The 14,851-nt window shown below is 38.1% G+C and overlaps 1 protein-coding gene across 1 annotated transcript in view; it reads right to left on the bottom strand.

Moving 5' to 3' along the window:
- Nucleotides 1-459: 459 nt before the first annotated feature.
- The window catches only part of HOOK1 (hook microtubule tethering protein 1), a 29,521-nt gene continuing 15,129 nt past the window's right edge, over nt 460-14,851 (bottom strand). The window contains exons 9-22 of the mRNA XM_062623178.1: nt 14,358-14,524; nt 13,629-13,769; nt 12,067-12,268; nt 11,350-11,460; nt 11,027-11,114; nt 10,883-10,943; nt 10,144-10,284; nt 8,030-8,117; nt 7,558-7,592; nt 6,885-6,967; nt 6,401-6,501; nt 5,943-6,044; nt 4,797-4,865; nt 460-4,052 (exon numbers count right to left, since the gene is read on the bottom strand). Of these exons, the coding sequence (XP_062479162.1) occupies nt 3,894-4,052; nt 4,797-4,865; nt 5,943-6,044; nt 6,401-6,501; nt 6,885-6,967; nt 7,558-7,592; nt 8,030-8,117; nt 10,144-10,284; nt 10,883-10,943; nt 11,027-11,114; nt 11,350-11,460; nt 12,067-12,268; nt 13,629-13,769; nt 14,358-14,524 (1,548 nt within the window). The 3' untranslated portion in view covers nt 460-3,893. The remainder of the gene's footprint in view (nt 4,053-4,796; nt 4,866-5,942; nt 6,045-6,400; nt 6,502-6,884; nt 6,968-7,557; nt 7,593-8,029; nt 8,118-10,143; nt 10,285-10,882; nt 10,944-11,026; nt 11,115-11,349; nt 11,461-12,066; nt 12,269-13,628; nt 13,770-14,357; nt 14,525-14,851) is intronic.

Here is a 14,851-nt window from a genome sequence, read left to right as displayed (position 1 = left end):
CAACCTCACTTCTGGGTTAAGGTTAGTGCTCAGGGAACAGGAAAGCTGTCAACAAGACTAAGAACTGGGCACATAAATAGCCTGCAAAGCAGACTGAAGGGAGTAGTCAGTTTTCTTTTCCAGATAAGAACAAGTGGGGTGATTTAGAAGCATATACCTGTCCTCTGTGTCCTCTTAGCTAGGGCTGGGGAGGGTAGGCAGAGAGCCTAACTGAGCAGAACTGTATGTAGGAATGAACTGAAGAGAGGAGGGGAAGGCAGTACAACTGATTTGTCGTTATGGCAAAACATACAAAGGGTTACACATACATGTTACAGATCCTGTAACATGACATTTCAGACAGTGCAATTCTATCAACAAGCAGACCCAGTTCATATGCTGCCCAAAACTATGGATACATCATGGTAACAGCAGCTAGGGACCATTATATACACTGCTTGCAATAAAGACACCAGAGAATTGATTTTAAAAATCTTTATGTGAATATAAAAGAATTCTTTCCAAAGAAAAAAATAAACCCAAAAGTTTAAAAATTAGTGCAATTTTCCAAGTTCTATGCAACACAGTGTTTACATTTGTTTTAAACAGAAGATGTAGACACTGATACACTGAAAACCTGAACTCTAGCGTCACTAGTGGGGGAGAAGGGAGAAAAACATAAAAGTTAAGAAAATTATCTTAGTACACATTAGCCACTCTTGAACAATTGTTTTCATTTCCTAATTCCTAAGCTATTTATGGCCACCTAAATAAAACATCAGTATTGCTTATATTACTCATTTCCAAGTAAGTGTATATTGTAGAAAATAGAATACCCATATATATATATTTTAATGAACAATAAGAAAATCAGGTGAAAACTTATTTTCATTTTCAGTGACTGTTTTTTAATCCACTATAATACAGTTGTTGCAAAAGAATCTTCTCAAAACTGCTGCCTGATCCGCCTTGAATAAAAGAACCTACTAGTCCAAAATTTGTATTATTGCTATAAAATACTTCTCTTCCATATTAATTAATCTTACATAAAAAAATATTCACAGATGATATGTCAATCAGCACATATTTTTGTCTCTTTGGATTTATATTACCCATTTTACTGGAAACTGGCTAAAGTTACTAATAATGCTGATTAGCTTCAGCAAGATTCAATGATTTCATCTCATAACTTTAATCTGTTCCTAACTGTGCTGTCTAGACATGATATGAATTCATCTTGCAGCAGAGACAAGGAGCCTCTTTCTTTGTGCTGCCTCACACTGCATTAAAGAACATTGTACTGATGTGCTGCTGCACCATATTGCATACAACTCAGCTGCAACACAGCAACGCTATTAGTACCTTTGACATGAATGAAGTTAATATTAAAATGATACTTATTCTAATGATCCTTTCTGCACAGCCAGATGAGGTGAGGTGAATACAACACCATGGCTTATAATCAAATATTTATTTCTACAGATTGATTCCTCATTCATAGGACGTAACCCAATTCTAACCAGTTATCAAGCAGTCACTCTTGAACAGGTTCTCAATCCCAAAGAAACACTTAAGTTGTATTCACAGGCTAAACTTCCAACAGTTTGGAAAAGTCCCAAATAAGTAACATTTCATTTAATACCTGAAAACTCGATTCATTTTTGGCACCCCCAACAAGACTACTGGGGACAACCTTGCCCCTGAAGAAGGCTGATCCCTGTCTTTAGTTCCACTGCTAGTCAGAAGAGAAACTTGCAGCTAAATGATAAGGAGGTTCTTGGTCACTTTTGGTCCCAGGGATTGCAGTTTTGAGAAGTATACAGAGACATTTGCTCCAATTTTTCACTATTCAGCACCCAATATGACTACTGACACAGCTCTACTACCGTGAGAAGTACAACAAACGCATCAAACCTACTTAACTAGATGAGTATTTGAAAGGTGTCCATTAAAGTTTCCATGCTGTAAAGAACGAGGGTTAAGAGACCCACTCAACACCATCAGCAACAGTTTCACATTTCACTACAACACACCAAAGTACCAGGCTTTAGAATTACAAGCATCTTGCTAAGACTTAGTCTCCTGTTCCACTGCTCACCACCATCTCCCACACCACTAGCAGATTAAACAAGCAATTGTATGTTAAAAATACAAACAACATTACTGCAGCAATGAAAGACCTCAAAACCCAGGAGGTAGTCAAAGGAGCATAAAGTCCTGAAGAACACAACCTGACAGACAAAACCCTCCAGTGATGGTTTGTCTGGCATATTCTCTGTTCACACCACATTTAGCATGAGACTGGCTTTTAAACAATGCCTTATGTAGACAGAAGTTTTGAAAGAGGAAGTCTGTTGAATGCCTAAATATAGAGCACTGTAAAACTATCACAACTAAGAAGCAATGCTAACTCAGCGTTAAAAATTAATACTTCCCTTTTCTCTTTGCATTGCATTGCATGCAATGCCCAATAAATAATTTAAGAGGCTGGGGAAGGAAGAAATCAAACAACAAGCCATACCGAGGGGCATGCAAAATGGAAAACTACTCAAAGTTCACAATTCAAAACTTAAACCCTGCAAAGCTGAATCAAAGATGGCCTTAATGGTGAAGGCAGACATATGCTTTCATTGACACATATGGCTGAGTTTTATATTTAGATCACAGACTGCTACAGCACCCTCAAATACTTGAAGTGTATTCATATTATTTTAAGGGCTGTTGTACTTTTATTTAACTATGTGTATAATGAGTTTGTTCTAGATAGTTTGCAAAGAATGGACATTAACAAGTTTCCTAAAAATACAGTTCCTAACAGAAATAAGATATTTGGTAAATAAAGTGACACAATTTTTGTGAAAGATAGCAACTTCCCACACAAGAATTCCAAATATCAATCCCCATTTCATTTCCTTTGATCTAGATCCTGCAAACTATTATAGTTTATGCATTTTTCTCCCTGCCAACAAACAAGCTTTGCTGCCAACAACTAGCAAAGCTATCTCATTCATCTGCCTACCACAATCAGTTCAGAATAACTGAAGTGAAACTACATTAAAAAAATGAGGAAAATTGATTTCTATGCACAGGGTTGCATAAATAGCTGGAAATAAACTGGTTCCTTCCCACCTAACTCCCTTTCTGCAAATAAATGCAGTGTACCGACATGCCAGACTTTTAAAACATAGCCCAGACTTTTGAATTCTTATAAATAGCTCTTTTTCTTCACACAGGAAAAGACAGTTTATTTGGCTTTAGGGAATTCAACATCTTCAAGACAGGTTTTCCTGAATGTATATATGCACAAACTTAATCTTTTCTAAGTAAACTGTGTAATTCTGCTTCTCACCTGAGATGACAAAACAAATCCTGCCTCCTGCTATGTAAACAAGTCAACTGGTACTTCACCTTTTTTCTTTTTCTATTAAATGCAAGTATTTTCCTTGCTTTTAAAATCACTGTACTTTGTATTCTAAAAAAAAAAGCTTTTCTTTAAGCCCTGGTACCAATCTTTTATTTTGAGAAGACCCCAGCGAAAATGCCCTATATTGCCAGTTTCCTGCAGAATGCTTTTGCATAACATCTTACAAAAAGTGAACCTTCTAGCCCAAACCCATTGGATAAAGTTTTAAATATATAGTGCCAAATTTTATATTTACAATATATTCTGAAAGCAAATATAAATCTTTAAGTTGTGCTTGTAAATACATACTGCAGCTATTAAATCTACTCTTGGAAATCTATCTGCTACTTTCTAGACACACCACTGATTGACTCAGACTTCTTGCTAGGTTTTGATGTTGAATTCACAGCTGCCCACCATTCTAACCTCTTCTTTCATCAAGTAGTTAAGAGTGGAAGCTATAAAACATTTAAGGACACTTTAGCATCGTTTTCCTCATGGTCCTTGTGGTTTAATCGGATGTTGCACCTTGTACTTTAACAGTGATATTCCTTCTGGTATTGGTGACGTGACGCTGTTGAGCTAGAAATGAGCGTCCGGGACCGTCTCTGCAGGCACCGCTACTGCCAACCAGTCTTGCTTCCATACCTAGCTTCTGAAGAGTTATGCTCTGCAAATAAGTTAAACAACCTTTACTGGCCATTTTTCATACACAGAGCTCATGCTTGCTTAGTATACACACAGAACTGCTGCCATAAAAGATACGAACCAAGGCTGTAGAAAGAAAGATTCATTCACATGCGTATGCAATGTGTTCATTTAGGTTATTGTAAAGTTGTTCCTTTATTAAGCCATTTAATTTTGCTTTGCTTTTCTAATTTCCCATTCCAGTTTTTCATCATGAACCTCTATTTAAACATGTGAAGATAAACAACTTTCTCCAGTCCTTTTCACAGCAATGTTAACATAAAACATCCTAACAACCTTGGCAACACTGCTGCAGGATGAGAAAATGCCTCTAGCTTTATATCACAAATACTGTGCTAAAAACACTGAGCATCTAAAGCAGGAGTCTGGAAACCTTTTGAGCCACAGCCTCCCTTTATCTTAAGCTCAGAAACTTCAACAGCAAATGCTACTTCAACAACAAATGCTATTGAATTTGCAATCCAGATGTACTACTTGCTGCCACAAGCTTCCATCACTAACAAGGAAGTCACGGCCTATGCCAAATTTTAGGTCTTCTGTTCCAAAGCACAGAAGACAAGGAGAAAACAACTTATACAAACTAGTTGATTGTTATAATATTCCTAAAAAAAAAAAATACTAGATGTGATGTAAGATTTAGCTGTCACATTTAGCAAAATGTGGTTTTCTGATTGCTGAGATACCAGCAAACAAACTTTCAACCCACCTTGTTATACCATGCAGTTACAATTAGCTTCTCCTCATAATCACGTAACTTAGCAAGTTTGTATTCAGCCTGCAAGGAGACAATAGAGAAGACAATCTAAATCAAACCACAAAAATTAGTTGTATAAACTTACTGCAGTCCACTGAATGAAATAAACACATGCAGCAGAAAAGCTTAAATATGCAAAAAAAACATAAGACTTAGAAGTGTAAATAAAGATACTTCCACAAATGACTAGGAGAGAAATTATGGACTACAAAGAGGAGGCTAATTTTTACATAAGCTGCAGTTCAAGTTAGAAACATACTTTGAAGGTGTGTGTATATGTGAGAATACATGAAAATCTAGAGTGTATCAGAAAAATCTATATATGATTTATTATCTCTTTGACCCAAAAGTCAAAAGACAAGATATCTCTATAGGGGCTGAATAGTTTCTATGTTACTGAATTGTTATTACATAGTATATGTAACTAGTACATACACATAGAAGAAACCTGGGGCCACAGCATTTATAAAGTCAGACCTTTCAGCCTACTAACTCATGCTGGAGAATTTCATACTTGCTCAGGTAACTGTTCTAACCAGTCTCATCATTATTGCTATAAAACTGAATGGAATTTTCCTTGGTACTTGGACTACTATCACCAATCAGGATTTCAGCCAAGCAGATTTTATTGAATTAATAGGTTTTACTCTGCTTTCTAGTTTCAAGAACTCCAGAACTGATATCAGTGGTCTAGTAATTTAAACAATTCACTGCTTGAATATCTAATCCTTCACACAAACTAAGCTGTGTTACTACTGAAAAAGGTCAGACTCTGCAGTTCTATACAAGTTACCATAAACACAGAAAAACTGTGAGTCTTAGAAAGTGTTTCACTTACAGGGAGTTTAGAAAGAATCCATATTAGTGTTTCAGTTGTACACAGAAAAACACTGTTTAAAAGTAAACTGCTCTGACAGGCTTATACTATGATACAAAGTTGATTAAGCCAAACTAAAAATCTCTAGGTTTGATGGTCTGTTCAGTTTCTAACTGAATGCAGCACTGAATGGTACTGGACCATTAGGAAACAGTAACTTGAGTGTCTGATATCACAGACAGAACATTTCAGGAGTTATTATTAAGTACATAAACTTTTACCTCCAGTGCTTCAATTTTTTTGTCTTTCTCCATTATCTGCTTTTTCAGTGACATAATTTCTGCTGATGCTGGATTTAGTTTGGGGTCTAAGGTTTTTATCACCTGCACAAGGTAAAACGAAAGCATTACAAGTCAGGTTTGATTCTCAGCAGCTCTGCATCTCATTCGCTCACAGCAGAAACATGAAAACAGACCGAGCATTAGTCAGGATGATGAAAACCAGGCTGTTGAACTGTACAACAAAAAGATACCAAAAGGTACAAAGGAATAATCATTAATGCCTCTCACACTGGAGTCTAAACAGCATTCTCATACACTTAGCTGACTGCAGTTGAATAGTTTGACTAAAACCTCAACATGTAGCTACCAATTTTAATTGGGAATTGGAGAGCAGAGGACTCAACCTGTATAACAATTTATGAGGGAGGAAAGTGTATGCTCAGAAATATGCTGCTCACATTTCTTGCTTTCTCTAGATACATTTTGTATCTTTCTTCCATTGCTTTCATATCTTCATCCTTTTTACGCAAAGCTGCTTCCAGCTCTCCAATCTTCTGGGCTATGGACAGAAATTATCAACAAAAGACATAAAATAAAACCAGATATAGTACTTTCAAGACTTCTGTGTTTTAATTTAACCAACCCCCAAATTAACTTTCTAGCTACTACATGATTTCCTGAGTTTTTGTTTCAGTCTATCAGGTTTTTATTTCAGACCATAAGGTCCTACCTGACCTGAGATTCCTGTTTTGCAGGGTACTGTTTAACAAAACTAAGCCCCCATGAACCTCGCCCCAGCCCCATTTCAGGCTTAAAGCTATGCTGTAGTGGAGAGCTTTATCCAGACAAGTATCCCAGAGCCCACTGACTATGGAAATCATTTGAGAAGAAACCTAACATAGTCTTATAAGAAACACCCCAAAGCCACACAGAACAACTTACGGTTCTGACTAACATCAGGCTGGAGCTCTGCAAGATCAGCCTCTTTCTTCTGTAACTCATCATGAACTTCATTTAGCTTTTCCCTACAAACAGAATGCTGGGCTGAGGATTAAACTCATAAGCAACTCCATGTACAGTGTTACAAGTTGAAAGCTGAAACTTAGTGGTGAAAGTGTCTAAAGAACTATTTTAAACTCAAAAAAGTTTAAATAGAAATAGTAGTATGTATTTTTGAAGAACCATAAAAGTTGTGACTCTGAATTGAGTATCATTTACATAAAACTAGAAACAAAAAAGCAAATGAACAGAAACCCCTCCAGCATCTACTTAGCAGGAACTACGCCTGCTGAAAGGATGGAAATATTTCAGAAGAATTAACTATATATTTTGAGTCCAGGAAGAGTGATGTTTTTAGGAGTCTGTTGTAGAATCAGAACAGTTAAAACAGTATTGCCGATGAAGAGACAGTTAACTGGATACTAGTATTACAAGATTATCATGATCAGAGTAGACAAAACTAGTATGTTAATACTTAACTCACTACATGAAGGATTCTCACATCATTGGCTTAGAAAAACAAGACATCCCTACAAAGACTTAGGTAGTTTCTGTGCTACAACAGTTAAATTGCTTTGTATAAATAAGCTATAGCAGATGCATGCGCATTACTTACATATGTGCTGCCAACTTCTGCTTCAGGTTGCTAGACTGTAAAAGGAAAGAGTTAAAATTCTGTTATATTTCAGTACTTCACACCATGCAATGCTAAAGAACTCTTAGCACACCTAAATAAGCAAAACCAAATAAATCCTGAGAAAACTGCATTTTTCATGCATTTCTGTAACTGCATTCAAACTTTTTGACTGCACAGATACCAATTCCAGCACCTTTTTTCTTTAAAACTAGCCTTCTCACTATACCACCATTTAAGGACAAAACTAGAGATTTTTAGAAGTAAAGAGAAGGTAGAAGAGCTACAGTTCCTCAAAGTAGGTCTGGGGAAGGAATCACCTAAAACAAGAGCTTTTCAACTGAAATGCAGTTGGTGCGGGGGTCTTGTGAATTCTCATACTTGGTGTTACACTGAAGCATTTTAAACAAAACTGGCAAGATGTCTTCAAGGTCAAGCCAGAACATTCACTTACTCCTTCAGTCTTGGATCCCTGCCCCTGTAAAGTCTTCTGCAGATCTTCAATCTGCTGCTGTAACCCTCCAATACGCTCTTCATTTAGCCTGTTAGGAAGAAAAGACGGTTTATATCTATCTAAATGTTATCTACCTGGACTTGTTCAAAGTGTTCGACACTATCCCACACGACATCCTTGTCCCTAATTTGGAGAAGCATCAGTCTGATGGATGGACCACTCGGTGGATAAAGAACTGGCTGGATGGCCACACACAAAGAGTTGTGGTCAATGGCTAAATGTCCAGCTGGAGACCAGTAACGAGTGGTGTCCCTCAGGGATCGGTGTTGGGACCAGTCTTGTCCAACACCTTTGTCGGTGAAACAGACAGTAGGATTGAGTGCACCCACAGCAAGTTTGCTGATGACACCAAGCTGTGTGGTTCAGTTGATACCCTGGAGGGAACGAATGCCATCCAGAGGGACCTTGACACGCTTGTAATGTAGGCTGATGCCAGCTTCATGAAGTTTAACCATGCCAAGTGCAAGGTCCTACACCTGGGTTGGAGCAATCCCAGGCACAGCTACAGGTTGGGCAGAGAAGAGATTCAGAGCAGCCCTGTGGAGAAGGACTTGGGGGTGTTGGTTGATGAGAAAATGAACATGAGCCGGCTTCAGTGTGCGCTTGCAGCCCAGAAACCAACCGTATCCTGGGCTGCATCCAAAGAAGCGTGACCAGCAGGTCGAAGGAGGTGATCCTGCCCCTTTACTCTGCTCTTGTGTGACCTCACCTGGAGCATTGTGTGCAGTTCTGGTGTCCTCAGTACCAAAAAGGACATGGAACTGTTGGAACAAGTCCAGAGAAGGGCCACGAGGATGAGCAGGGACTGGAGCACCTCCTGTATGAACACGGGCTGAGAAAGTTGGGGCTGTTCAGCCTGGAGAAGAGAAGGCTGCATGGAGACCTCATAGCAGCCTTCCAGTATCTGAAGGGGGCCTAGAGGGAAGCTGAGGAGGGACTCTTCATTAGGGACTGTAGTGATAGGACAAGGGGTAACCGGTTCAAACTTTAACAGGGGAAGTTTATATTGGATATAAGGAGGAAGTTCCTTACTGTGAGGGTGGTGAGGCACTGGAATGGGTTGCCCAGGGAGGTTGTGAATGCTCCATCCCTGACGGTGTTCAAGGCCAGGCTGTACTGAGGCTTGGGTGAGATGGTTTAGTGCGAGGTGTCCCTGCCCATGGCAGGGCATGCAGGTTGGAACTGCATAATCTTAAGGTCCTTTCCAACCCTAACAATTCTATGATTCTAAATAGATCACAACAGACAGATTTTTGTTTCATGTCTGGATGATAATTTTTCAGAGTCTACCCAGCAGGACTTAAGCCACAATGAAATTGATTTCAAATGCTCTTAGTTTGACTTGAACTCCTGCTGGAACACACACATAGTAGCTTTATAAACGTTTTATAATGAAAGACTCAGAATCCTTTTAAGTTTTCTCAAAACTTACCTACCTAAAATTCTCATAAACTAGTAAACTGCTTTCAATATTAACTGATAGACAAGTTCAGAGCATAACCCAGTGTTACAACACGGTTAGTCTGAAGTTCTAGAAATAGAGTTTACATCCATTCTTGGTCTACCATTCAGAGCTAAGAGCATCCAATAAGCAACACTCTCTTCAGAGTGCACTACACATAGCTCTACCACATTCTACACCACCACATTAAAGCTATCTTCTCGCTTGCTTCTCAGCCCCTCATTAATAGTCACACTGGTGAAAGAAACAGGTAACTGGCTTCCTGCAAGTGCCACTCTGAAGGTCCAGAAATCACTTTTTGATACATTTTCACAGAATCACAGACAGGTTTGGGTTAGATGGGACCTTAAAGCTTATCCAGTTCCAACCCCCTGCCATAGGGAGGGACACCTTTCACTAGAGCAGGTTTCTCAAAGCTGCAACCAGCCTGGCCTTGAACACTGCCAGGGATGGGGCAGCCACAGCTTCTCTGGGCAACCTGTGCCAGTGTCTCACTACCCTCACAGCAAAGGATTTTTCCCTAATACCTAATCTAAATCTGCCTTCTTTCAATTTAAGAAAGTTTATTTTAAGATGCTGTTTCACCCATCACCTTTTCTCAGTTTCTAGCTCGTTCACCATGCGATGCTTTTGCTCCAGCTGTTCCTGGAGCTCCATAATACGTTCATTTTCTGATCCCTCCTGTTTTAATAGGAGCATCTTATTTTCATGCTGCAGCCGAATAAACATTTCTCTGAATCAAAAACAACAAAAGAAGTCACTGTTAGTTAAGAAAAAGGTAACTAAGAGTAGACTACACTCCTTTTCATTCCGCCAACCTTAAAGTGAGCAAACCAAGTTCTGCTTAAGGATATAGTTGGGCTAACTGCAATTTTTTATTTAAGGGTAACTTCAAATTTTCAAACATCACAATAGTTTTATGAAATACATGAGCAAAGTTTTAAATTAAGTCGCTCCAAACCCAGATTTTATTGTACCTTTACGTTTCATTCTGACAGACTTTAAAGCAGTGGTAGCCAGCTTTTCGATGGTCTTAGTTGCTTTGTATTATTTATTTAGTCTGTCTGCCAGTGGCAAAATAGGAATTGTTCTGCTCCTTAGAGAGGATGTTTCAAGCCAAGCTTTATATACAGCAATCTCATATGCTTTTAAGAAAGAATGCAAAGCAATTATAGTATGGGGAATTAATTACTAACAGCTACCTGGAGGTCCAAACAAGAATCATGAAAAGAAAGCAGGAAGTGGGAAATGAGTCATGTTGCTGAAAATACTGAACTTTCATGGCAGCAACATTATCCATGTAAATCCCAACCTCAACCTTTTTACCTTACCTATATTCCACTGGCAGAATTTCAGCAGCAAGATTCTCATGGCTTTTAACATGAGATCCACCTGAAATTGCATGGGAAGTTTAATTTAACAAACTTAAAGCAATCACAAATATACATAAAAAGCCTCTGAAAAATAAGCAATACCTGTTTGACTCAGGTGATCCTGCTGCATCTGTGAGTACCGGAGCTCTTCGTTTGTTTCTTTTAACGCATCACACTGTACTATCAGTCTCTAAGGTGATATATTGGAGGTGGGATTAAGTCATAGTGCATCACTTTAAGACCAAATAATATTAATCAGGAATAGTACTGACACACACACATTTTAAGACATGTTTCATGTGTATTTTCATGTATTTATGTTTAATACATGTATTTTTATGGTAGCACTACTTCTGGGAAGGTTTTCCTCAAGCAGAGCATTTCAGAAATTTATTAGGTATTCAAATAATTCAAGAGAGACTTACCTCCTTCTCTTTAATTAAAGCTTCATGCTTTTCTTCAAGTCTCTTCATTTCAAATGCAAACTTATCAGCTCTTTTTGATTCTTCAGACAGCTTGTTATGAAGCTCCTGGACCTTTTTATTAAAATTAAGTGTGTATCTATTCAGCACATGAATATTGCAAGATGCTACCTTTAAAAGCTATGTTAAAACCTTCACTCCTGCCCAGTTCAGACAAATACCTGGTCCTCCAAGCTCAGGGGGACAGAGATGGGATTAGCGCTGTGGTTTTGGGGGTGTTTTGCTTAAGTTATTTTATTTGGTTGGTTTTTTAAATAGTTAACTCCTGCATCTCTTAATTAGTACTGAATTAAGTGAAATCACAATTAAACTTCTACAGTTTAAAATAAATTTCCACGAAGCAAGTAAAGAATATTACACACAAGTGACCTCCCAGACACAGAAACTACCTCAGTTAAAGCAGAGAAGAAAAGCCTGCAAACCATAGACAACCAATCATTCGAGGGGGCAACTACAGTTAAGGTGGATAGTTTAATAAATAAGAGGAAAACAGCAAGTAAATGGCAGAGACTAGTAAAAGCTTTAAAATGGACAACACAGGCTAAGCCCATGATGAAGCTGTTTAATTTTTTTTCATTGAAACATAATTAAAATAACTTTATTTAGGTAAGATGACTACCTGAGGAAAAAGCAACATCTTAAGTATAGATGCAGCCTTACCTGTCTTTTGTAGGTTTCTAATTGGGCACGTGCTGCATTGGCTTTCTTCAGTTCATCCTCCAGACTGACAGTATTGTGCATGTACATCATGTTGGTTTCCTGCAGGGATTTGACTTGCCTGCGGAAGTCATTCAGATCCTGCAGCTTTTTACGGTACACCTCAACAGTTGATTCCAGCTTACTTGCCTTGTCTGCAGTAGCCCTTAAAGTAGAAACAGAAACTAGAGGAGCATGTTTTTTCAAAAGATTAAAAAAGTCAAATTGTGCTGTTGTGCACATTCAAGCTATTCTCAAAAAGAGAAACGTCCCGGGGTAAAGGTTGCACTTGATGATCCTAAAGGTCTTTTCCAACGTAGTTGATTCTATGATGCTATAAAACATGCTTAACAGCAGAGTTAAATCTTACTGCTTTATTTTTAAATGCATAATTGAGGCAAACTTGCATTATGCAAAGACTGCTTATAAACACTGAGATCACCACAAGGTTTTAAGTGGGAGTAAGACTAACAGTTGTATGCCAGAAGTACATGCAAGAGTCAGTATGTCAAATATCTCCAGGGAATTCTGTGGAGTGCAATGTAAATGCACCACAACATCCCATGCTAGGTAGTCATCTCAAAGCACTGGCCCCTGGTTCGGAAAACACACACAGATGATGCTCTCATTGTGGGGTTATACATAATTAGAATGTAACTGCACTATGCAAATTATGATGAGCTGATACGGCCAAGAATCACCAGTTGATCATTAACAAAAATCTATGTGGTAAGAAAATATTTGGATCATAAATACACAAATTTAGGATCTGCGTTTAATCCTTTCATATGATATCACTAGAAACTAGTACAAGAAAATCATGGAAAAAAACTCATAGTTAAGATGTTTCAGATGTTATTTAAGAACCACTACAACTTAAACACCTGAAACCACTTTTCTTTCCATGTTTTATTCATGTTATTTTATGCATAGCAGACCTGCCTTTGCAGTATGATTTGCTTTTGATATTCCTTGGGTGGTCTGGTATTTAATTTGGTTTGCACAAGCTGGAATGTTAAATTCTCATCAAGGCTACTGCGTATTTCATCTTCATTTTGTTCACTTTTGCTAACCTAAATCTAGCCTAGAATGCTAACACCAGAAGTTATGTCAAGATTCTAGCTGCTTATATGGCTTACATATATCAGAATATATGGCTTTCTACATCAGAAAAGGCAGCTTGTTGCCAACAAAAATGTCCCCTTAATAGAAATGCACACACACTCCCCTCAAAATTTCTTAATTCTTCCGGAACTTCAACCTTCCATCCCACAATAATAATAATTTCTGTAGTTATCCATCCTACTTCACAGAAAAATTCCAAGTTGCTTTCCTTATACAAACAATAGAGGCTAGACCTGAAAGCCTGTGCTCCACCTCTGCTTTGTCAAAGGGCCCTTTTCCAACATTTTAGATCTCATGCAGGTAAGACCTGCAGAACTAACACCTCAGAAACAAAGCCCAAACATAAAGCCTTGAATTCAGTCATTAAATCCTCCTAGTGTGTGTGGAGCTCTATTACACACCTAAGAATATCATTTTCATCTTTCAAGGCTCTAGATTCTTCTGCCAAGGAGGTTAGCTCGTTGTTTCTATGCTGCAGTTCGATCAACTGTTTTTCTAGGTCTTCACAATGGACGCGATAATCATCTTTCGCAGCTTCAAGCCTACCAGATCAAAAAAGAACTCTGTTAAGAACTCAGCATTATCACACATTTGTCATTTAGTGCTAGAACTACTAAAAATAACTAAGACAAAAGAAACCTATTGACTTGAGTAGCCAGGAAAATGGTACTGCAAGTATGGAATATTTTATTGTCCACCTTTTAAATCATAATGGATTGGACACTGAGAATTTACCATATCAGTACCAAAGGACTGCATGAAAATTGATCCCCCCCTACAGATCACAGGGGGAGAGACTAATATGTAGGAGAAATCAGCACAGTAAAGAGATACTAGTGGGTTTGAGGGGGTTAGGGTTGTTTTTGTTTACACACAAATCACTTTGGCACTCATCTTCTGCCCTCCATCACCTTTTTGGAAGTGAAAAATGGCTACAATACGGCAATTACAAAGTAATACCTTCTACAACAGGAAACAGTTTCTTTTTAAAGTGCTTAAAATATATTTATCCAGTACCAAGAAGCTTTTATCACAAAAGAAACCGAGATGGAAAACCCTGAAAGCGTACCCGAAATTCTCAGGATATATTTGGCAAGTCAAGTGAGAGACTGAGAGAAATCATTTCATACCTGAAGTTTTCTTCTTGCAGTTGTTCCAGCTGCAACTGTGCATGAAAATACTTTTTTGCAACCACAGTATTTGGATCATCAAGAGAGTCATCTAATTGCTCTAGCCTGTCATTCATAATCTCATTTTCTGACATCAAGCTGTTTTTTTCCTCCTGGAGGGCAGCCACCTAGTGCAGATAAAACAGCATCACCAATTTTAAGACTTGTCCAACTGGAAAGAGCTGAAGCAAGACAGCAGTGCATCACCAAATTAGTTTATGAAAAAGGTTTGAGTGTTTAGAGATTTTAGAATGTAATTTACACAACATACTTGAGCATACGAATGCTTTAGTGTATGACAGTTATGAAGCACTACAGGAAAAGTCCCTCTAAAAATAACAAGACGACATAGTTTTTGTAACACACCATGGTAAAGGCAGACAATGTGATATGGAGAGAGACTGGTACTTTCATTAAAAAGGATACCATGGACACCATCCAAAAAGTAATTATAT

Source organism: Pezoporus occidentalis, unplaced genomic scaffold (assembly GCF_034315485.1).
Source record: "Pezoporus occidentalis ecotype Australia unplaced genomic scaffold, CSIRO_AGI_Poc_V1 ctg25, whole genome shotgun sequence".
NCBI lineage: Eukaryota > Metazoa > Chordata > Aves > Psittaciformes > Psittacidae > Pezoporus > Pezoporus occidentalis.
The sequence above is the reverse complement of the archived record's forward strand: the minus strand, read 5'-3'. Positions and strand labels throughout refer to the sequence as shown.